At 44.0% G+C, this 22,733-nt stretch overlaps 1 protein-coding gene across 1 annotated transcript in view; it reads left to right on the top strand.

Annotated features, from left to right (window-relative positions):
• LOC308705783 (lysosome membrane protein 2-like) overlaps positions 1–20,511 on the top strand; it is a 57,722-nt gene extending 37,211 nt beyond the window's left edge. Inside the window, exons 8-12 of the mRNA XM_081390979.1 lie at positions 8,590–8,708; positions 13,123–13,196; positions 13,305–13,356; positions 13,438–13,590; positions 20,261–20,511. Of these exons, the coding sequence (XP_081247105.1) occupies positions 8,590–8,708; positions 13,123–13,196; positions 13,305–13,356; positions 13,438–13,590; positions 20,261–20,368 (506 nt within the window). The 3' untranslated portion in view covers positions 20,369–20,511. The remainder of the gene's footprint in view (positions 1–8,589; positions 8,709–13,122; positions 13,197–13,304; positions 13,357–13,437; positions 13,591–20,260) is intronic.
• The last annotated feature ends 2,222 nt before the right edge of the window (positions 20,512–22,733 follow it).

Here is a 22,733-nt window from a genome sequence, read left to right as displayed (position 1 = left end):
GCCCTTCACGGGCGGCTGCGAACAGTGTGAGGACTTGCCGATGTCGACCCTGCGGGCTCGACTCGCCATGTTTCACGATCCTCCACCTTCTCCGGCTGCCTCTTCCGGGCCGCGTAAGAAAAAACGCCGCTCTCAAAGGCCTTCCGAGCCGGTGGTTATAGCTGAGCGCTCGCCGGAGCCCCTCCCGCGAGCCTCGCTCTCTCCTTCTCCCCCGCCCTCACCGACGCGCAGCGGCCGGCCTCTGCCCGCACTGCCGTCGCCTCAGGGGATGAAGCAGACCAGCTGGTTACTCCCCTCTGTCAAGCCGCGCAAACGGCGCCGCTCACAAGGGATGTCAGAACGGACGGTCACGGGCTATAGCTTCCTTTACGTTACAAGGAAGCTACCCCCCCCCGGATGACGCACGCCCTCTCCCCCTCTGTTCGAGCCGCGCAAGGCGCCGCTCACAAGGGATGTTAGAAGTAGACGGTCACGGGCTGGCTTCCTTTACGTTATAAGAAAGCTACCCCGCGTCTCGGTCGCGCGCGTCACTCTCCGGCCACCTCCGTTTCTCACACATTTCTCAGTCCCCTCCTAGCTCAGGCGACTAGAAATATCTATATTGCAGTAAACGAGCCTGTTATACACGCACGCCTGCAAACAAACGATTTCACAGCACATAATGACATCTTCCCGCTCTCTCTCCCTTTGTTCGAGCCGCGCAACTGCGCCGTTCTCAAGGGATATCAGAGCGGACGTCACGAGCACCGGCGAAAGGAGGAAGAGAGAGTGTTTTCGTCCCGCTTAGGCCGGACTTCCTCCAATCCTCGCATATTTCTCAGTCCCCTCTAAGTTCAGGCTGCTGGAAATACTATTATTGCAGTAAACGAGCCTGTTGTAATTCACGCGCGCCTGCAAACAAACGCTCGGTCATATGCTCGCACTGACTGGAAGCTCATGTGTGCCCCTGTGGCTCAGTGGCAGAACATTAGACTTCCGCACCAGAGACCCGTGTTCGAATCCGGCTCTGGCAGCAGAAAAACTTTTTTCTGCTTGCTTCTCTCGAGCTCGCGGCCAGCTTTCTTACATACAGAAAGCAAACCCGCATCTCACGGGATACATATTTCTCAGTCCCCTCTAAGTTCAGGCGGCTGGAAATACTAATACTGCAGTAAACGGGCCTGTTTTAATACACGCGCGCCTGCAAACAAACGCCGAAACGAAACACGACGCTCGGCCATATGCTCGCACTGACCAGAAGCTCATGTGTGCCCCTGTGGCTCAGTGGCAGAACATTAGGCTTCCGCACCAGAGACCCGTGTTCGAATCCGGCTCTGGCAGCAGAAAAAACTTTTTTCTGCTTGCTTCTCCGAGCTCGCGGCCAGCTTTCTTACATACAGAAAGCAAACCCGCATCTCACGGGATACATATTTCTCAGTCCCCTCTAAGTTAGGCGGCTGGAAATACTAATGCTGCAGTAAACGGGCCTGTTTTAATACACGCGCGCCTGCAAACAAACGCCGAAACACGACGCTCGGTCATATGCTCGCACCAACTGGAAGCTCATGTGTGCCCCTGTGGCTCAGTGGCAGAATTTTACGCTTCTGCACTGGAGAACCGTGTTCAAATCCGGCTCTGGCGGCAGAAAATATTTTTTCTGCTGTCTTCTCCGAGCTCGCGGCCAGCTTTCTTACATACAGAAAGCGAACCTGCATCTCACAGGATGGTGCTTGAGTATTTATGAGCGTCTAAACATATGAGCCATCAAAGCATTTGCTCTATAACGCCGATGGTGTTACAAGTGTAGAAAATGTGCCCACTCCCATGTGCTCACTGCTACACACAAACACGGTCCCCATGGTAACGCGTTCAGAGCGCTCTCTCATAAAGCGGTCACACGCCGCTCGAGTAATAAGTGTAGTAAATGTGCCCACAACTCTGTGCTCACATCTACCTGTAACTCGCTCTGCCACTCGGTTACCCCGGGCAACAGCGGCTCAAGCCGAGGGTGTTATAAGTGTAGAAAATGTGCCCACTCCCATGTGCTCACTGCTTCACACAAACATGGTCCCCATGGTAACGCGCATAGAGCGCTCTCTCATAAAGCGGACACAAGCCGCTCGAGTACTAAGTGTAGTAAATGTGCCCACAACTTTGTGCTCACACCTACCCGCTGCTCGCTCTGCCATTCAGTTACCTCGGGTCGCACACCCTCTAAGCTCCCAAACTCTGGCCGTGTCATAAGTGTAAACTCTGCGCCCGCTCAGGTGCACGCGCACTCACTTTTAGACATTACAATCCCCACGCCGCTTTCGCGCCAGGGGTGTTTGTCAGCAAATCGCGCTCCATCCTCTGGGACCGAGCTACCGAACGCTGTACAGCCGGCCAATACTGTTTACCAGCCCCCGTGTTCGAGCACCAGCGGCGCGCACGCCGCTCCATCCTCTCTGATACAGGTTCCCCAATCCCGCGCAGCGCGGCGATCTGAACCCAGAGACCATTCGACCCCTAGCTATGCATGCGGAAGCATGGGAAGCTATTCAGGGCGCGTCAGAATGGGTGCTGAGTACTATAAAACACGGCTATTCGCTTCAATTCGCTCGTCGCCCTCCGCGCTTTCTAGCACAGACGGAGACGAAAGTGAGTTCAGAAGCTGCGCACCTGCTTCAAGCCGAAATAGCGAAGCTACTGCGCAAAAGGGCTATAGAACAGGTTCATCCTTCTCTAAGCGAGTCGAGCCTTTACAGCCGCTACTTCCTCGTACCCAAGAAGGACGGAGCGTTAAGACCTATTTTAGATCTGAGACATCTGAACAAAGCCCTCATGAGACGGCCGTTCAAAATGATCACAACCAGAAAAATCCTCGCGCAGATTTGCCCAGGAGACTGGTTTATCTCTATCGATCTAAAAGACGCATATTTTCAGATCCAGATAACTCCCCGTCACAGGCCATTCTTGAGATTCGCCTTCAACGGTCGAGTATATCAGTACACAATCCTGCCCTTCGGCCTGTCTTTGGCACCCCGTACATTACGAAATGCATGGACACGGCTCTCGCTCCCCTGAGAAAACAGGGAATGCGAATACTGAATTATCTGGACGATTGGCTTATTCTAGCGCTGTCAGAGACGGAACTTGTGTCTCACGGAACAGCGCTTCTCAGCCATCTGGAGGATCTGGGTCTCTCGGTCACTGGACCAAGAGCTCGCTATCGCCCCGTCAGTCAATTTCCTTCTTGGAATAGAACTGGACTCGGTGGCTATGACGGCCAGACTGTCGGAGCAGCGCGCGCGCCGCATCCGCCTCCTCGCCGCATCCCTCCAAATAGGCAGCCGGGTTCCGCTGAGGACATTCCAGCGTATCCTGGGGCATATTGCCTCAGCTGCAGCAGCGCTCCAGCTGGGCTTACTGCGCATGCGCCCGCTTCAACGCTGGCTGAAAGCGCGTGCCCCACCGAGCCTGGGCGGCCGGCGGCTTGCGAGTCAGAGTGAATCAGAGCTGCTTTTCAGCCCTGCAGCCCTGGCTGGCAGCCGAATGGTATCACACAGGAGTGACTATGGGAGTGATTTCACACCGGAAAGTTGTCTCGACAGACGCTTCCAACCTAGATTGGGGAGCGCTCTTCGAAGGCAGACCGGTCTATGGCCGCTGGTCAGACCAGGAGAATCTCCTACACATAAACTGTCTAGAGATGCTCGCGGTCGAGAAAGCTCTCAAACACTTCCTCCCATTCCTCCACGGTCACCATGTTCTAGTCCGCACGGACAATACATCGGTAGTGGCCTATGTGAATCGCCAGGGCGGTGTCAGATCAGACGCTCTGCACCCTGGCGGAACGCCTCCTCGTGTGGGCTCAGCACTCTCTGCGCTCGCTGAGAGAGCCGCGCATGTGCCTGGCCACCTGAACGAGGGCCCCGACAGACTGTCCAGGGACAGCGTTCCCCCTGGGGAGTGGTCTCAACACCCCCAAACAGTCCAGTCACTGTGGCGCCGTTCCGGCAAAGCGAAAGTCGACCTTTTTGCGTCAAAAGACAACGCTCATTGCCCAGAGTTCTTCTCGAAGAACGAGGACGCGCTGGCCCAGACCCGGCCCAGCGGCCCGCTGTATGCTTTTCCCCCGGTCTCTCTGCTGCCTCGGGTCATCAAGAGAATCAGGGAAGCGCGCCACACAGTGCTCCTCTTAGCCCCATACTGGGAGAACCAAGCTTGGTTCCCGGATCTAATACAGCTGGCAGACTCAGCCCCCTGGCCGATACCGGTGAAGAGAGACCTTTTCTCTCAAGCCCGCGGCTCGATATGGCATCCCCATCCAGAGCGCTGTCTCTGCATGCGTGGAGCCTCAACGATTACACGCTGATCTGCCAGACGGGGTCATGAACACGATCATACAATCTAGAGCCCCCTGTACGAGGCGGCTCTACATGTCGAAATGGTCAGTGTTTAACAGATGGTGCACTGCTAAGGGGCTCGATCCACAGACATGTGGGGGTATCGCGAGTACTGTGTTTCCTTCAAGAGTTACTGGACGCGGGCAGGTCCCCCTCCACGCTCAAAGTCTATGTCACGGCCATTTCAGCGCTCTCTGTTCAGAGCTGGGCCGCGCATTAGGAAGGAACGAGTTCGTCATCCGCTTCCTTAGAGGAGCCAGGAGGATGAACCCCCCGCGACCCCCCTCGGTTCCTATGTGGGATCTTTCACTGGTCTTGGAGGCCCTGAAAGCGCATCCCTTCGAACCCTTGGAAACTGTGGATATGAAATACCTCACGCTCAAAACCGTTTTTCTGATAGCACTGTCTTCAGTCAAACGAGTGGTGGAACAGCTCTTTGTTTCGTTTGGCGGGCGCACCAAGGGTCTCGCCGCCTCGAAACACAGCCTGTCCAGATGGATAGTGGACGCTATTGCTGCTGCTTATGCGTCTAAAGACCTGCAGTGCCCATTGGGCATTCAAGCTCACTCCACCAGAGGCATGGCCTCGTCGTGGGCGTGGTCCAGCGGGATTCCCATTCATGACATTTGTGCAGCGGCAGGCTGGGCCTCCCCCTCCACATTTGTTAGGTTTTACAACCTGGATGTTCCCGCCTTGCAGGCGAAAGTGTTATCAGTCTAAGTCTCGCGTATGCCAGCCCACTATCTGTGCGCGGGCTACGTTGTGTGATTTAGCTCTACTGGTTGAGCTGCACTATGCAGGGAATTGTCAGTTCGGACCGGCCGTGCCGCTCCTAACCCCCTAGTGTGTGCTTATGTACGGCGCTAGCCCTCTTCGGGCCGCCCGGCTCTCTGCTATCACGTTCCCCGGGCTCTCCCTGGGACTCATCCAGTGGATGCTGGGCGCGCACGGCGTTGACAAGGGCGTTCCCGTAGCGTAAGCAACTACGCAATACGAGAGAACCTCTCGTAAGAGAACGTTTCGGTTACTCACGTAACCTCTGTTCTCTCTAGAAGAGGGAACGAGTATTGCGTAGCCCGCCGTGCTCGCACCACGAGCTCATTTCGCTTCATGCGACAGAAACCAGAGAAGCAGCCTCCGAGCCCTGTTTATATACGCTAAGCCACACCCCTTTTCGCGGGCTGTGACGCATTAAGCGCGCCAAGCGCGCTCATTGGTCGTGACGTCACGCCAAGGGCTCAGCGGTAGGCTGCTGCAGTTGCCGCAGGGCAGCCAATGGGCACGCTAGTAAGCTTGCCCTAGGTCTGCAGGCTGCCGCACTGCGTTGACAAGATTATAAAAATTAAGGATAATTTTTGGCTTCAGTATCTCGAGAAAGAAAGGCTTTCCCGTAGCGTAAGCAAACTACGCAATACTCGTTCCCTCTTCTAGAGAGAACAGAGGTTACGTGAGTAACCGAAACGATTTACATTATAATAATTTTTCACTGTATTTTTGATCAAATAAAAGCAGCAGTTTTCAAACTTTTGACTGGTACTGTATATAAAACTTTAGACACATGAAAAGTGCGTTCATGCATTAATTACTAAAATTATTTCCTTTAATGTTCTGAGTTTTAAGTCTGTTTTCTAGGTGTTTCATCCAGTCTGAGCCGTGCCCAAACATTTCTGTGAATCATTTTTATCATGTTTAAGTCACTTCTGGGTATTCTGATCCATAAAGTAAAGTGAGAAACACTCACACACACAGACCTGCTGACCTTCCTCTCAGATCTGTGTTTGTGTTTTATCGTTCTGTCACGCTGTGCTCATGTGAGCTTCAGCAGAACCATTACTGTGTTGCCAAAGCATTCGAGCGCTCGCATATTACAGGTGTGTCGAATAACTACACACACACACACACACACACACACACACACACACACACACACACACACACACACACACACACACACACACACACTTACTCAGACACATTATCAAACACACTTTCTCTCTCTCTCTCACACACACACACACACACACACACACACACACACACACACACACACACACACACACACACACACACACATACACACACACTCTCTCTCTCTCTCTCTCTCTCTCTCTCTCACACACACACACACACACACACACACACGAGTATGTTGTCAAACACGAGGGCTGGAAAACTCTCACCTCTGTCCCAGTAACACTGGAGTCTAGTTTCCCCTCATGTGTTCAGAACAGAGGCGGTGAACGCATCTGTGTTTCTCATTCACGCCGGATTGTTTTCATCGTCAAGGTCAGAGTTCCTCGCGTGTTGTCATGAAACGAGGTTCCTTCGTTCTTTAACGACAGGATGAACATCCACCACATCTCAGGAGGGCTCGTCTAATTGTTAAGACAATGTGAGGAGAAGACGTCATTTCTGCTGTCAGAACACAGAAAACATTCGTAATAACAACAAATTCCAGTTTCGATCCCACAGCTACAGCTACTAGCCTAACTAATATAAATCTGAAACATTATTAAAGACAAGTAACAGTAGTTTTCAGGTGGCGGCATTAAATAAAGTAATCAAATGTAAAATAACACTGAATAGTCTTCACTGTATAAATTAAACATATTAACTTATTAACGTTTCAAAAGTTACTCAGTCAAGAGCAGTGAGTGATTTCCTTGTCTTTTGTTATTTAATGTTTAAAAACGCAGAAAGAATCAAAGAATCTGAAATATTAGGCTGCCGTCACTTTAAGACCTACACATGCGTTGTCTTTCTCTACTGTTAACATTCAATTCTTAAAGGATTAGTTCACTTCAGAATTAAAATTTTGATTAAAATCCATAATTTTCTAAATAAAGAAACATTTATATACTTTTTAACCATTAATGCTCGTCTTGCACGTCCATGACTTCACACATTACGTAATCACGTCGAAAGGTCATGCTTGTTCCGGTTCAAAATTATGGGGTAGGGTGAAAAACTCCATCTCATTTTCTCCTCCAACTTCAAAATCATCCGACATCGTTGTTTTACCTTTTATTTTTTTTATTTTTTTTGTAAACGTTCGCTTTGTGAACACTGGGTCTGTTCTTACACCTACGTCACGCTTGACCTTTCAATGTGATTACATAATGTGTGTCGCATCACAGCTAGTGCAAGACCAGCATTTGTGGTTAAAGTATATAAATATTTATTTTGCTATAAAATGTCCGCTGGTTTGTCTAGATGAGACTCTTATTCCTCGGCTGGATCGTGTCGAGGCTTTGAAGCTGCACTTAAACTCACATTTGGACCTTCGACCCCATTGAAGACACTATATGGAGAAAATCCTGGAACGTTTTCCTCAAAAACCTTAATTTCTTTTCGACTGAAGAAAGACAGACATGAATATCTTGGATGACGTGCGGAAGAGTAAATTATCAGGAAACTTAAATTCTGAAGTGAACTAATCAAGCCATAACCGACTGTGTTTACTTGGATACTTGCTGAGACGGGCATTTATGAAAATTTTTTGTGTGAAATAGTCCGTTCAAGCGCAAGAAGACGCGAAACAGAGCTTGATGCAGTATTCGTACACTAGCTAATTGGTTTCTCGTTTACGTTCATGTTCTCACATTATTGCATTATTAGAATTCATAAAAAGTAGTGCTGGGCAACTATTAATCGCAATTAAAATCCAAAATAAAAGTTTGTGTTTACATCATATATGTGTGTGTACTGTGTATATTTATTGTGTATAATTATTTTGTAAATATAAATACACACACATGCATGTATATATTTAAGAAAAAATTGTTATTTATATATAAAATATTAATATTTATGTATAATATAAATTATATATAAATATATACAGTATATACATGCATGTGTGCATATTTATATATACAAAATAATTTTACACAGTTCACATGTATTATGTAAAAACAAACTTTTATTTTGGATGCGATTAATCATTGCCAGCACTAATAAAAAGTTACCGACCAACAGGCGATTGACACCGTTTCACAAACCCAATTTTTACTTTCATTTGACGCTTGACGAGTGTTGATTTTAGGCCCTGCATATACTTCATATACTTGAGAAACGTAATTTATTTTGTGTTTTTTGATTTTGGGGTCCCTGGGAATGCATAAACTGCTCAAATGTATGCCTTGAATGCAATGCATGTCTGTTTGCATGAATGTAAACGGTGGTTCTGTGAGCTTCACGATGTTGTTGGTGTGTGTCACAGGTGCTCCTGTAGTCGTGTCTTTCCCTCACTTTCATCTGGGTGATGAGAAGTACGCCAATGCCATCGACGGTATTTCTCCTGTCCACGAGCGTCATCAGACCTTTCTGGATCTGAACCCTGTAAGTGAAACACCAGCTGATCCACTCAACGTTCAGACACTTTAAACAGATTCTCGATTCAATTCAAATTGAGTAACATTAAAAACACAGACAGCAGCAGAAATATTAGGCTGCTGTCACTTTAAGTCCTACACATGCGTTATCTTTCTCTACTGTTTACATTCACTTCATTTTTTCAGCTATAAAATGCTTGATTCAATATTACAATTTAGGAAATGTTCTGTCAGTCAGATACAGTATGAGTTTAGTGCTGTCAAATCGATTAATCTTGATTAATTGCATATAACATATAAGTTTGTGTGTGTGTGTGTGTGTGTGTGTGTGTGTGTGTGTGTGTACACATATAGAGCATTTACAAATTTTTACATTAGATGCGATCAATCACGATTTGACAGTACTAATACATAGGCCTGTCACGATAATTAAATAACCGTCTGATCGCGATTATTTGATCTAACCGCGATTGTTTCAGACAACCGCGATTATTGCGCTCTTTTATAGGCCTACGGCACAAGGGGGACAGGGGCGGGTCTACGTGGTGGCCAGGGGGGGCACCGGCCCCCCCTGAAATTCGGTTGGCCACCCCAGGTGCCCCCCCTATAAGATGTCTTGTGATTGGTTCATTTTACGGCCAATCAGTTTATAGACTCTACTGAAGTTCGCGATTCAAAAAGTGCAGCGCCAGAAAAACAACGGTCATCGCGGACTTGGACTTTTACTGTCCTTATCAATCAAGAGTGGGGAAGTCAAGACACCAAACAAAGAGCTGCCAGTCATCACCACCGAAACAGAAGTTTTAGTTCCAGAAGTTTCAGCTGTTTTAGTTGAGGTCTGCCTTCCTTCTTTTTCGACTGTTTTCCTCTCTTTCTGCTACTGTTACTCCAGAGCTGCCAACTCTCACACATTCACCGTGAGACACACGCAATTTTCACACTCTCTCACGCCACATCCATTTTCTCACGCACAGAAAAATCGCGAAGCAAAGAGGACACGGAGACCGCCAGACTAGACAGAGCAGGTTACTTATGATATAAAAAAAAATCTCAGCTCTCATATTCTGTCAATTTTATTACGAAATTCAAACGTTTTGGCGCTTGTAACGTTAAATGTTACGTGACAGATCCCTAGCGCACGTGAACCGATCATCTCTACTAGCTAATAGTAAAAAAACATGAATGAACACTGAAGATACAGCTAAAACTTACCGAAATGTATATTCCTCATACATAATATCGATCAATCAGTGTTTTTCATAAGTGTGAAGAGGTCAATAACATAGCTGGAGAACAATTATGTCCCATTTACCTCAGGAAAGCCATTTAATTAATATAATAGGCTATAGTACATTGGCAAGAAAAAAATAGCTATAGAGAGTATTAGTTAAATATGTGTTCTATATTACATATTATAATTTTACTTATATCATTAATTAAAGTTATTATAATTTTTTAAAAAATGTACGCATTATATTTAATTTGAGTTATTTTTAACCTTAAATAATAGCCTACTACCAGCTGATAGGGCTCTCTGTATGTTTACAGCATCAGGTGAGTTGTTTTTTTCTTTAGAAAAAAACGCCTATCTTGTGTGGCCTACCTAATATTTATCCAAATGAGTCAATATTAAATCAAATCACAATAATTGAATTGAAATAATAAAAAAGTGTAGTTTACCAGAAATTGTACCAAAACATTGTAACATGTCACTAAACCTAATAAAATTCAGTTTAATTACTAAAATGTTAGTGACAATCACAATACACTCCAAGCTAAACAAAAAGTTGGCAGCTATTATTGTTTCTAGACTAAAGACTGTTCTTTAATATATTAGCAGAGCACAATGTAATGGTTCCATATTTTATTTTTAAACTGTGGTGTTTTCATTTGAAGTGTTAAAGTGCTAAAACTTTAACTCTGTGTTACTCAGCTTTTTTGTAAATTAATCTGAAAAAAATGTTGAATGAAACACTATGATGTTTTGGCCAAACCATTTGAATTATTACAGTGGGGGGATTTTTTCTTTATTTTTCTTTATTTATTTATTTATTATTTGAAAGAGATTGTGAATAAAACTACTGTATATTGTAATGGCCAAACTACTTATTAAAAGAAAATAATTGACATCGTTTCTGCTTCTGGGATTTTAAACTTGCTCATTATTAAAATTGCTTTTATTTTATAAACTTGTTAGTTTTATGGAAACACTAAAAATAATAAACACTGGCTCTCAAATTCAACTTAATGGATATATAGGGATAACAAAAAACTAAATTAATCAAAAATGTGCTTTATTACTACATTTGTTTACAAGTAACTTTATTCAAGTTAAAAAAATAATAAAATCAATAGGATTTACGTAATATAGGCTACTGTAGAATTTAGCTTCTTTTTTTTTTTGGTCACTGGCGGCCACCCCGTTTGGAGGCAGTGCCCCAGCATGCTCCCCCCCCCCCCACTGAAAATGCTCTAGACACGCCCCTGAAGGGGGAGTCATGGACCAAAATAAATAGACAAGCACTAATTACGTTTTCCAGCAACTAATTTACATGTTCCAGCAACATATTCAAAGTCATCTAAAGCCATTTCTTAGCTTAATGTGAGGGACAGTAGTATATTTACATTGTTAAATTAAAGTTCACAAACTCGTCTGCAGCTGTCAATCGTTCCGTTCAGCATTCAAACTCTGCAGCTGTCAATCATTCCGTGCAGCATTCAAACAGCGCGCGTCGTCCGGTTACGACAGGATACACGGTAAAACTTTCTCCAATGTGACATTGACGTTATAATGCTTCATCTGTAGATAAAGGGCTGTGGATTTGCATAAAATGACTTTATTTTGGAGTTTTTTTTGCTGTTTCTAAATGACTCGCTTGCTACCGTGTGCCTACACAGCACAAGGACTATGAATTTTTTTTTTTTTTTTTACAAGGACTATGAATTGGCATCAGACGTGCAATAACTGGAGTTTAAAACTGTGAAGAAACAAATGATCAATAAACTGTTGGACTGATATACACTAGGATTTGTGCCCTCGACAGTCGACATTTCTTCACTTTGTGCCGTGAACTTTTAAATGCGCACTTGTGCAGCGCTGCGCACTGTGACTCCATGCTGCATTAAGCACATCATTCTGCACCCGCGATGCGCATACACGCTTTGTTCCGCTCTGTTTTGAAGCGTATCATATTATCATGGTTTGTGCACATTTGTTTTTATTAACATGTTTTTAGATTTTATTCAATTACTGTGCAGATGTTTTCAAAAATTACTTTTTGCTGCTGATTTATACACTCACTAAGTTTAATAAACAAATTGTCATAGCTATTGAATATATTTATTTAATATTTAAAGGTGTTAACTGTAATCTTACACTGCAAAATGATAACTTACAAAGGATTAAATTTATCACAATTATTTAATGAATGAAGCACAAAGCCCTAAAACAGACAATTAATCGGCATAATCGCCAAAGCCCTAACACAGACAATTAATCGTCAAAGCCCTAAAACTGACAATTAATCGTCATAACCGCAATTATTTTTTAGACAATTAATCGTCAGCCAAATTTCATAATCGTGACAGGCCTACTAATACAGTTTTATTACAGTGCATGTTATGAGGTTAGTTAACCTGTTAGGCAGTACTTACAACCTGTGCTCAGAATTATTACAGTATAAGGATGATATTTGAAAGTTTTGCGTGTCGATCAGATGTTGCCGCCGTCTGAAATCTTCGCAATTATCGGTGTCGCCTAAACAGATCACAAAGGTAGAAACACTCCAAATTACAGGACACGCACTCAGAAAGTACTGGCAAAGTTATGAGCGAACGTTCTTCCAGTAGCGTTTACAGAATGTTTGTTCAAAGTTGTCTGGTCTTTATAAACGTTCACAAAAACATTATTTATACATCGTTCATGGAGTGTTTTTCCTCAAACATTTCAGTTGGATTTTCCTTTTTTAAATGTTGCTACTTGTTTTGGGAATATTCAGAAAACATTCAAAAGTAACATTCCCATAATGTTTGAAGAATGATACAATGGAATGTTCCCTAAACATTCACATAACCAACTAAATGGGAACATTAGCATAACGTTCCTAGAACAGATTTTTGCTAGTGGGGAAGGAAGCAAAGCAAGAAGGATTCGCGTACCTTCTGTTCATAGCATTTTAGGCGAAATATGAGTATTTGTACTATTTCATCAAATATAATTGTAGTACGTTTATGAGAATCATGATATGTGAATGCTTGGCTAAAGAGATGAATCTTTATCAGGAAGGCTATTCCAGAGTTAAGGAGCCAAATGTAGAAAACGCTCACTTTCGTCATCGTGCCTCTTTCTATGATGTATTTTTTCCTGTGTAATTAGTTTGTTAACTGCAATCTGACTCAGATCTTGACTTCTCCTGTGTTAGACTATGGGAGTGCCTGTTCGTGCCATGAAAAGAGCCCAGATCAACATTCATCTCGACAGAGTAACCGGCTTTCCGTGAGTGATGTTTTCCTGTCTGATATATTTAATCACGGCGTTCTGATAAACAGGCGTGAGTGTTTATATAGTTTTATAGCTGAAGGTCATTTGTCTCTGTTTCCTCAGTATGACCAAGAATCTCAACAATACTATCTTCCCCATTGTGTTTCTGAACGAGGTGAGAGTCAATGGGATGATTTAATCAGCCATTACAGTTGAATATCGTATTGAATGTGTGTTTGCATGATTTGTTTTGCAGTCGGTGGTGATTGATGACGCTTCGGCCGCGAGGATTCAGAAACTGCTGTTGGTCGTGACTCTAGTCTCTCATTTTCCTCTAATCATCATCGCTCTGGGAGTCATCCTGCTCTTAGTTTCCATCATCCTCGCCATACGCTTCTATCAAAACAAGGTAATGAAGTGTTGAAAGCAGTAGAATCACTAGTATTTCCCCAGATTATTCTTCACTTTCCCACCAAATCATTGGCTGTCAGTGCGGTTCACACAAACTAAAGCTGCATCATGTGACACTAATTTATGCGCCAAATCATTCCACGAATATTTATGTGTCCGTTCAGTGTGTGTTTGTTGTGGAAACAGAACGCTATTCTTCCACAATGACCTTTATGAATCAATATTCACACGGTCACTGTTCATAGAAAAGACAGATGTGTGGAGTTTGAGAAAATCGGTGGAGCTGGTGACATTAACTCTCAGCTAACCAAAAATATGTTCTTTGCCTGAACACTCGAAAGCTAATGGTTATGGAAACGTACGAAGAAACATTAACCCTTAAATGCATGAATGTTTCGCAAATCATTATTACATTTACGGTCTTTAGTGACCCGGATCTATGTCACGGATGGATCTCCACCTGTCGCGATAATATAAAACTCTACTGATGTTTTTATAACAATTACAAAAGAATAAAATAAAGCATATTTCGTTACCTTTTAGAGCTTGGAAGGGTTCAATTTCAGCAGATGTTTTTTACCATCATCACTGTCCCCGTCAGAGCTCATTTGGCTCATATTCGCCATCCCAACCATATTCTCAAAACTATCATTTTCAGCACCTTCAAAATCAATATTTTGATCACTGACAGCTTCTTCACCAGATCCACCATCAGTGACACTAATATTTGATTGTGATAAAATATTTGTTCTGCTGTAAATCGCTGAGCCATTTCAAGTTTTGCTGATATATTTGTTTGCTTTATATCTGCGGTAATTATGAGTAAAACATCATGCCATTCATGTGTATCAGACATCGCCACCTTGAGGAATACTGTAGAGGTGAATTGCACTTATTGAATCATCAGAGATTCAATTATTGTTGTGCTATAAAAGGACACCGAAACATAGCCGCGTCAGCTTTTGAAGGGTCGAAGCAAGTCGTTCTCAGGAGCGCGAAAAGTGTGGCCGAGGGACGCAGCATCTCGTTCGTTCCCTACTCAGGGAGCGAGGGTTACAATAGTAACCCGAGACGTTCCCTTTCGCAAGGGAACTCCCGCTGCGTCGATACTCGACACTTTGGGGAACGAATACCCACGCCGCCATACTGAGAGATCCTGGTGTGAAGCAATCTGGCACACTCAAGACATGAGAACTTGTGAACCTGGTGTAGAGGGCAGATCCAGACTGTAATGTTTTATGAAGGTGTGTGGGGAGGCCCAGCCAGCGGCATCACAGACCTCTTGAAGAGAAACCCCTGCTAGCAAGGCTCTAGAGGATGCCACTCCTCTAGTTGAGTGGGCCTTTATCAGGAGAGGTGAAGGCAGATTGCGCACCTCGTAAGCTGAAGAAACAGCCTCTACTATCCACTTGCTAATAGTCTGTTTGGAGACCGGGGAGCCCTCCTAGGATAACCCAAAACACAAACAGCTGGTCCGACTTCCTCCAGCCCGAGGTCCTATGTACAAAGGCCTCAAGAGCCCGGACTGAGCATAACAAGTGTAGTTTAGCTTGATCATCCGACACATGCGGTGGAGGATGAAAGGCCTGAAGGATTATAGACCGTGCCACATTCGTGGGCACCTTAGGCATGTATCCAGGTCTAGGGTGGAGAATGGCTCTCATTCTGCCAGGAGCGAACTCGAGGCAAGAGGGAGCCACAGATAGTGCCTGCAGGTCGCCAACTCGTTTCAGGGAAGTAATAGTAAGCAGGAAGACTACCTTAAAGGATATAAATTTCTCAGACACTTTATCCAGGGGTTCGAAGGGTGCCAGGGATAACCCTTCGAGGACCACTGCCAGGTCCCACGTGGGGACCCTAGGCTGGATGGCAGGCCTCATCCTCCTGGCTCCACGAAGGAAACGAATTATGAGTGGGTGTGTCCCCAGAGTGCCCATCGTTAAAGGCGTGTGGAAGGCTGATATAGCCGCCACATAGACCCTAAGCGTGGACGGGGAGAGCCTGGCAGAGAAACGATGCTGGAGGAACTCCAGCACTGAAGCCACTGGGCAGTTAACTGGGTCCAACTGACGTTCTTCACCATGAAATGAAAATTTTCCATTTAAATGCATAAAGTTTCCTCGTGGAGGGGGCTCTAGAGTTTAGAATGGTCTCGACAACCTCGGTTGAGAGACCAGAATTTGTGAATTGGTCCCCCCTTCAGCTAAGGGTGAAATATCACAACCTCGGACTGAGGAGGGAGGATCATCCTGATCCGGATTTACCGTGGAAGGCCTGCCAGGAGAGCCCAGATGTTTGGAAGCCATATACGGGACCACCTCTGACAAACCGACCTCCATCCCGGCTAAAGCCAACTTGGGGTGGGGTTTGAAATCCCCGGGCCGCAGCCCCTGCCTCGACAGGATGACTGCCCCTCTTTGATCAGAGAGACCACCGACGTATTGTCTGTCAAAAATAGAACCTGATGGCCTCTCTGAAATCTCCTCAGACCCTGTGTTTCCAAAACAGGTTCTCGGAGCAGAAACCCTAACTTCCTCTCCATGATCAGAAAACGAGGGCATATGCGCGGAGTGGGTTCCCTCTCAGGAAAAACCCATTAGTCCTGAGCCACTACTACAGGGCCCCCTCGTACAGCAGGCCAAAGAATAGTATGTTGAACACTGCTGCCAGCGAGCCCACTCTTTGATAAGGTCATATAGTGGTGGCCTGGCCTAGCTTGTGCCTGCATCGTGACTATAACCTACACCACCCCCAGGAATCGGTTTCTCTGAAGAGGAACTAGTGATATTTCCTAGACTCTGAGCCATATTCCCGAGCACCTCACGAGACTCAGAACAACACCTCGGTGTTGAACCGTCTGCTCTAGTAGTCAATGGATGGGAATGAGGATGCCCTGAAGACTCTAGGACAGTGACCATGCATTCCGAGGAGGTGCGGGGATACAATACTAGGCTGAATGGAAGAGTCCGGAACTGATGCGCTTTTCCCCCAAAAGCGGATCTCGGAAACTTCCTGTGATGGGGTTAGAAGGGAACGAGGAGTTAAGGAGCTTGTGGATCTATCACGACAGACCAGTCCTCGGAGCTGGTCTGACTGACAGTCGGTATCTTGAATCTGAATCCCCTCGGAGGTTGATCCAGTATCTTGAGATCCAAAATAAGGCCTAACTCCCCCCGCCCTCACAGGAACTATGAAGTGCCGGCTGTAGAACCCGGGCTCCCATAACCAAGGAAGAATCCACTTTGAGGTTTCCTGTGTTAAGAGGGACTAGACTTCCTGTTCAAAGAACCGACCCTGCTCGGGGCTAACAGACATGTGAAGCGCCCCTAGTAGATAATATTTGTATATTAGCTCCACTGTAAGCAGGACCCCCTAGGCTATATTTTGTAGACCCCTCGGGGTATCTAAATATGCCATTATGGGGACCAGTCCCTCGAGACTGGCCTCGGCTATAAATTTCCAAATGGCTTCGGTGACCTGAAGCAGCTAACTGGCAGGAACTAACCGAAATATGCTCTCTACAGACCTCCCGAGAGGCGGCGAACTCGACAGGGCCGCAACGTCTTCGGGCAGACGCTGCGATTTGTGTTCGCTGGAAGCCGATGTGTCCCGAGGCACCATCGGCAGCGGGAAGCAGACATCGATTTCCTAAGGGCTGCATAAGGGGGCGAGACTCTTGTACTCGCTCTCCTGGGGGAATGCCCATAAGGGTCCGCGTGCCGCGTGGCAACCTTCTCAAAATATGAGGAGCTGGCAGCTGTCCTGGACTGACAACTGGGGATAGCTGATTGTTGCTCTGCCTCCTGAAGCCTCTCGATAACGATTCTTGCTCAATTCTTGTTTGAAAGCCCATAATGTATAATTCTTTATATTTGTACGCCGTTAACTGATAAACCGATATACTGGCCGATAAATCCAAATCCAGATTCTTATATAATTTTTGAGAGCCTAACTGTGTCTGAAATCGCTCCCTATCCACTATATAGTGCACTATTTAGGGTGTCGGCCATTTTGTAGTGGTGTCCGAATTCTGAGTGAACGACATTCCCTACATTCATTCACTACTTTTACCCACAATCCTCTCTGAATTCGAGTGTACATCCGATGCTGAGAAACTATTTCCCACAATCCAACACAAGGCGATAGAGCACGAATGAAAAATAAACAACAATGTCACCATGGCAACGGCGCACGCGAGATAGAAAACAATGATTTATAAGACCAGACGCCTGGTTATTTATTTATATATATACCGTTATATCTATATTTGAATAAACAAATGTGTTGTGTAGTGTTTTGTTCTCTTTTATTTTCACATATAAATGTAAAAAGTAAATAAATATGACAATCAAGTGTTTTTATTATCTTTTTTTTTTTATCAAATTACGCAATAAACGTGAAAAATACATACATACAATTGTTACATACAATTCATAGAGCCAAAAAAGGAAATATTAAAGATGGGTAGGTAATGTTTATGACAAAATTGTCCGAGCTCTCTGGCGCGTGATAATTATGTCAGCGTCCGAATTCGCTCACTCATTTTCGTTCACTCCTTGCTGATGTAGTGCACTCAACTGCCATTCACTATGTAGGGATTAGTGAACGAGTGAACGGTTTGAGACACAGCTCCTGATTACAAAAACAAAAGTCTCACCATTAAAATCTATGTCCCAAAAATACAATTATAATGTTCTCATTATATTTATATCTAGCCTATATGACAGACCTAATTGTAGTGGAGCTGAGGTTTCATCTAGACTCTGCTGTTGTTCAGACTGTGGTTTATGTGACTCTGTGGTTTATGTGATGCTGTTTCCTGTCATAACTCAATCAGAAGTTACTAACCACCACATCCTGCTCTCCAGATCAATTCACTAACCTTGTAACAATGCTATGCTATCTTGCTTATTAACATTGTATGTCTAACCTGAGCAAATGAACACCATGTTGTGCTGATCTGCTTTTATTTAGACTGAAGTGAAGCGTTTTGATTTCGCTGAGGTTTTCCGCTGCGCTCCTGTAAGTTCACACACTCATTAACCATCTTACAAATAACACTGCTAGTTCAGGCCTGTTTCACACAACGCACGTCTGTGGCGCATATTCATTTCTGCAAAAATATCACATGAGAATTGTCACATGCTGTTGCGTAAACAGTAGAGCATGGTGCTAACAAGCTAACAAAAATATGTTCTAAGAACATTTTGCTAACATTCCCATTAAAATGGTATTTCTGAATGTTCTCTGAATGTTCAAAACATCCAGTTTTTTAAATGTTTTTGTGAACATTTAGGGAACATTCAATTGTACCATTCTTCAAACATTATGGGAACGTTACTTTTGAATGTTCTCTGAAAATTCCGAGACAAAGCAACATTTGTATAACATTTACAAACATCCAGAGAACGTTCCATGAACAATAAGGTTTTTTTTTGTGGGTTCCGTTCACAATTATTAGAATGAAGGATTATTATGATGTTTGCTGGTCATTTTGAAAATAGAAAATAATAACTATAGCAAGGAGATCAAAACAGTACTATTTATTAATGAAATGATGACATTAGCCGCTTTCCGACCAAGTAGTTACAGGAACTTAGTTCTAGGAACTGTCCACTTCTAAACAGTTCTATGAACTACTCTCCCCCAAACTCGGTTTTGCTGTTTGCGTTCGCACTGGCCAAGTGGCCATAGGAACTGGTATGAGGGGTAAGGGAGTGATGCAAGCACGGCGACTTTTATTTTGACGGCGCGACGGACATTTATTTTGGCGGCGCTGAGAACGCCAGAGCAAACAATGCTCGCATTCTCTGTGTTCATTAGTTAGCGATCTGTCTAACAGTACTGTTTAATATCTTATTAGATAGAACTGATATAGAAAGTAGACAGTATATGAAAAAAAGGTTATTAGCCTATGCCGTGTGGTTGATGTCCAGTGTTGCTGGGCAGATAAACATAATCATGTTTGGCTTGGTCCCCTCAAAGTTGCGTTGGATTTTCTCTTCAGCATAAAGGTTTAGAGACCCATCTATCACTGTTTTCCATGTTTGTATAGTTAGTTTATGGAGTAAATATATAGGCTATAATCTGTGTGTTTACATTCTAGCTGTTTTAAAAATGGCGGGTGTTTCGCGTTAATCAGCGAACACTAACGTCACGGGTAGTTCCTATAGTGCTGGTTTAGACCGACTCTGAAGTAGGACCTAAATTAGTTCCTCCAAATGGAGTTCCTAGAACTAAAATCGTTCCTAGTTCCTGCAGTGCGAACACGCCGACATCCGGGAACTTCCGCCAATAGTTCTAGGAACTGTGAAAAGGTTCCTCCGGTCGGAAAGCGGCTTTTGACACATTCAACAATAAGAACATATAAATGTTTCTAGGATCTAGTCCTCTCCTGAGTCAGACTCATAAGCGAGTGTATGAATATGTACATGCATTATTAATGAAAACACTCAGATGTGTGAAACAGGCTTAACTTACTTCAACTCCTCCAGTCTGGTTAATCACATGATGCTTTCAACTGGTTTAAGGACTAAAACATGCTGTACTCGAGGAATATGTTGGCCAAGTGTTTGTGTTCTTGACCTTGCATTGTTTGTTTTAGACTGATTACACACACACTCACATTACGAACTAAACAATCGTTGTGTTTTCTTTCTTATTTTTAGCCATCCGCAAAGAAAGACACATCATACGCTCCTGTGAGCGGCAAAGTGGACGATCAAGATGAGAAGAATGGAACGTTTATCGGCATGACTTCCGTGGACAAGTCCTAAACTGCTGAGTGTGTGTGTGTGTGTGTGTGTGTGTGTGTGTGCGTGCTGGAGTGTGTGAGTGGGAGAGTGTGTCGGAGTGTGTGTGGTCACAGATGCTGTCTAACAAGCACTATCAGTAGTTTGTTGAGCGGTGTGTGTCAGTAAACGACGGTCATGATTCACACACTGACTCTTCCTCTGGACTGAAGCCGTTAGGAAACAAGCATCTTGAAGAACAACTGAAGAGTGTCTCTGCACACACACACACACACACACACACACACACACACACACACACACACACACACACACACACACACACACACTTCAGGGTCATTCAGCATCTGTTTAGTTACATGTTTAAACACTGAGCAACACTGAAGCTGTTGTAAGTGATTTTTGGAGGATTACTCCTCTCGCTCTGTACTTTTGTGTGTCACTATGTGAGCTGTGGAGCACAAACACATTTAGGCCTGAATTTAAAATTTATCTATTTAATTTGAATATCAAATTTACATTTGATGCCATACGTCGAGTGACGTGGTGTCGGTGCTGTCTCAGGTTGGACAAAATTTCTAACCAGCATGCACTGCTGTTTGACAGAGGGTGTGTGTCTACGTCAGTGGGCGGGGTTTATCACAGAGAGGGCGTGTGTATCTTTTAGTGGGCGGGGTTTGACACAGACGGCATGTGTCTATGTCAGTGGGCGGGGTTTAACAGGGAGTGGGTGTGTCAGTGGGCGGGGTTTAACAGGGTGTGGGTGTGTCAATGGGCAGGGTTTAACAGGGTGTGGGTGTGTCAGTGGGTGGGGTTTAACAGGATGTGGGTGTGTCAGTGGGTGGCGTTTGACAGGGTGTGTGTGTGTGTGTCAGTGGGCGGGGTTTGACAGGGTGTGTGTGTCAGTGGGTGGAGTTTATCAGAGAGGGTGTGTGCGGTTGAAGTCGGTAAGCTCCTGAAATCACTTGCAGCACCTTTAACAATCAGACACTACGTTGACTGACTTTCACAACTTCTGAAGGCCAAACAAAAGCAACTTTATATCTGTGTTACTAAATGGTCGGTTCACACAGGACGTGCGTTCAGAAACACCTGGTAGTTTTACTTTGACATGGCAAGCTTATGGTGCAACACCAGCAGCCAAAGACTGTGTCTGACACACGTGTACATAGACAAACAATAAAACATCCAGTGTGAACGAGCCATACGCGACTGAACCTGCTGTGCCTTCTTAGAAATGTTTGTTTTGTTCATTTTGCGTCTTTTTATTTCAATGAACAGGTGACATCACTGTGCCTTACAGAGACGTGTCATATACTAAAGTTAAGGTTTAATGATCTAATATTTGTTGATTTGATGTAAATGTAAACTTTGATCCTCAAACACTGAACGCAGACGATTGTCTGATTTATTTTAGATGATTTCAAGGTTTATTGTTATGAAATGAAGATCTGTATCAAGTATTATTTGACAGAGCAAGATTGCAGTGAGATTGAATAGTGTTACTGGACTAATATTTCAGAATCTCTTTTGAAGTATGAAAATAAGTATTTTTAAAAGGTTCAATCTGTATATTTTCATCGTTTAGAGGATCAAACAGTGTTTTGATATGTTACGGTTTCATGTTTGTACTGGCTTTCCTTCAACTAGATGCTTTGGTGCAAAATCATAACATAATAACCTCTTTTCGTCACTGCATGTGTGTATTATCAATCACATAGCACTAAAATACACTATATTAAATGTAATTCTAAAGCTGCACGTTTAACGCACTGTTTTTTGAGATGGTCACTTGTTTCAATCTCTGAGCCATTTTATTTGAGTTTTATGATTTCTTTCTTGTCATTATACCGATGTGCCAAACATGAAAAAAATGCACTTGATGAATTTGATTCACTTGGACATCAATGGAAAAATCACACAGTGAAATTTCATTTTTGATCCCGAGTTCAAATGATAGTGTCTGTGTCCGAGCTGAGACTGAATCTTTGAGCTTCAGTGGGAATGTAATGTGCTTTAAATGCATTTTGTGTCTTTTCAGTCTTTCAGGTGTTAAATGATGCAGATCTTGCCTTCATCAGTGTATAAACTATAAAACTTTGATCGATGAACACAGACTGTTTATTGTCTTCTGCATCTGTCCAGCTGTTAGATTTCTATATTCAGACTGCACAAATAATTGTACAGTTTTGTATATAAATGATGCCTTTTTCCTGTGGATTTATAAGAAAATACAATTAAAAAGACTTTCTAAAAGGCATATGTTTTGTATTTTATTTTGTACTCGTGTTTTTATAATAACTCCTTTTCTGAATCGTACTTCTGATTATACTTATACACTGACATTAATAGTAACCTAAAAATTACATCTTAAATATTATTTAACCAC

Source organism: Scardinius erythrophthalmus, assembly GCF_964197995.2.
Source record: "Scardinius erythrophthalmus genome assembly, chromosome: 17".
Lineage (NCBI taxonomy): Eukaryota > Metazoa > Chordata > Actinopteri > Cypriniformes > Leuciscidae > Scardinius > Scardinius erythrophthalmus.
Note: the sequence above shows the minus strand (reverse complement) of the source record. Positions and strands in the feature narration are given on the sequence as shown.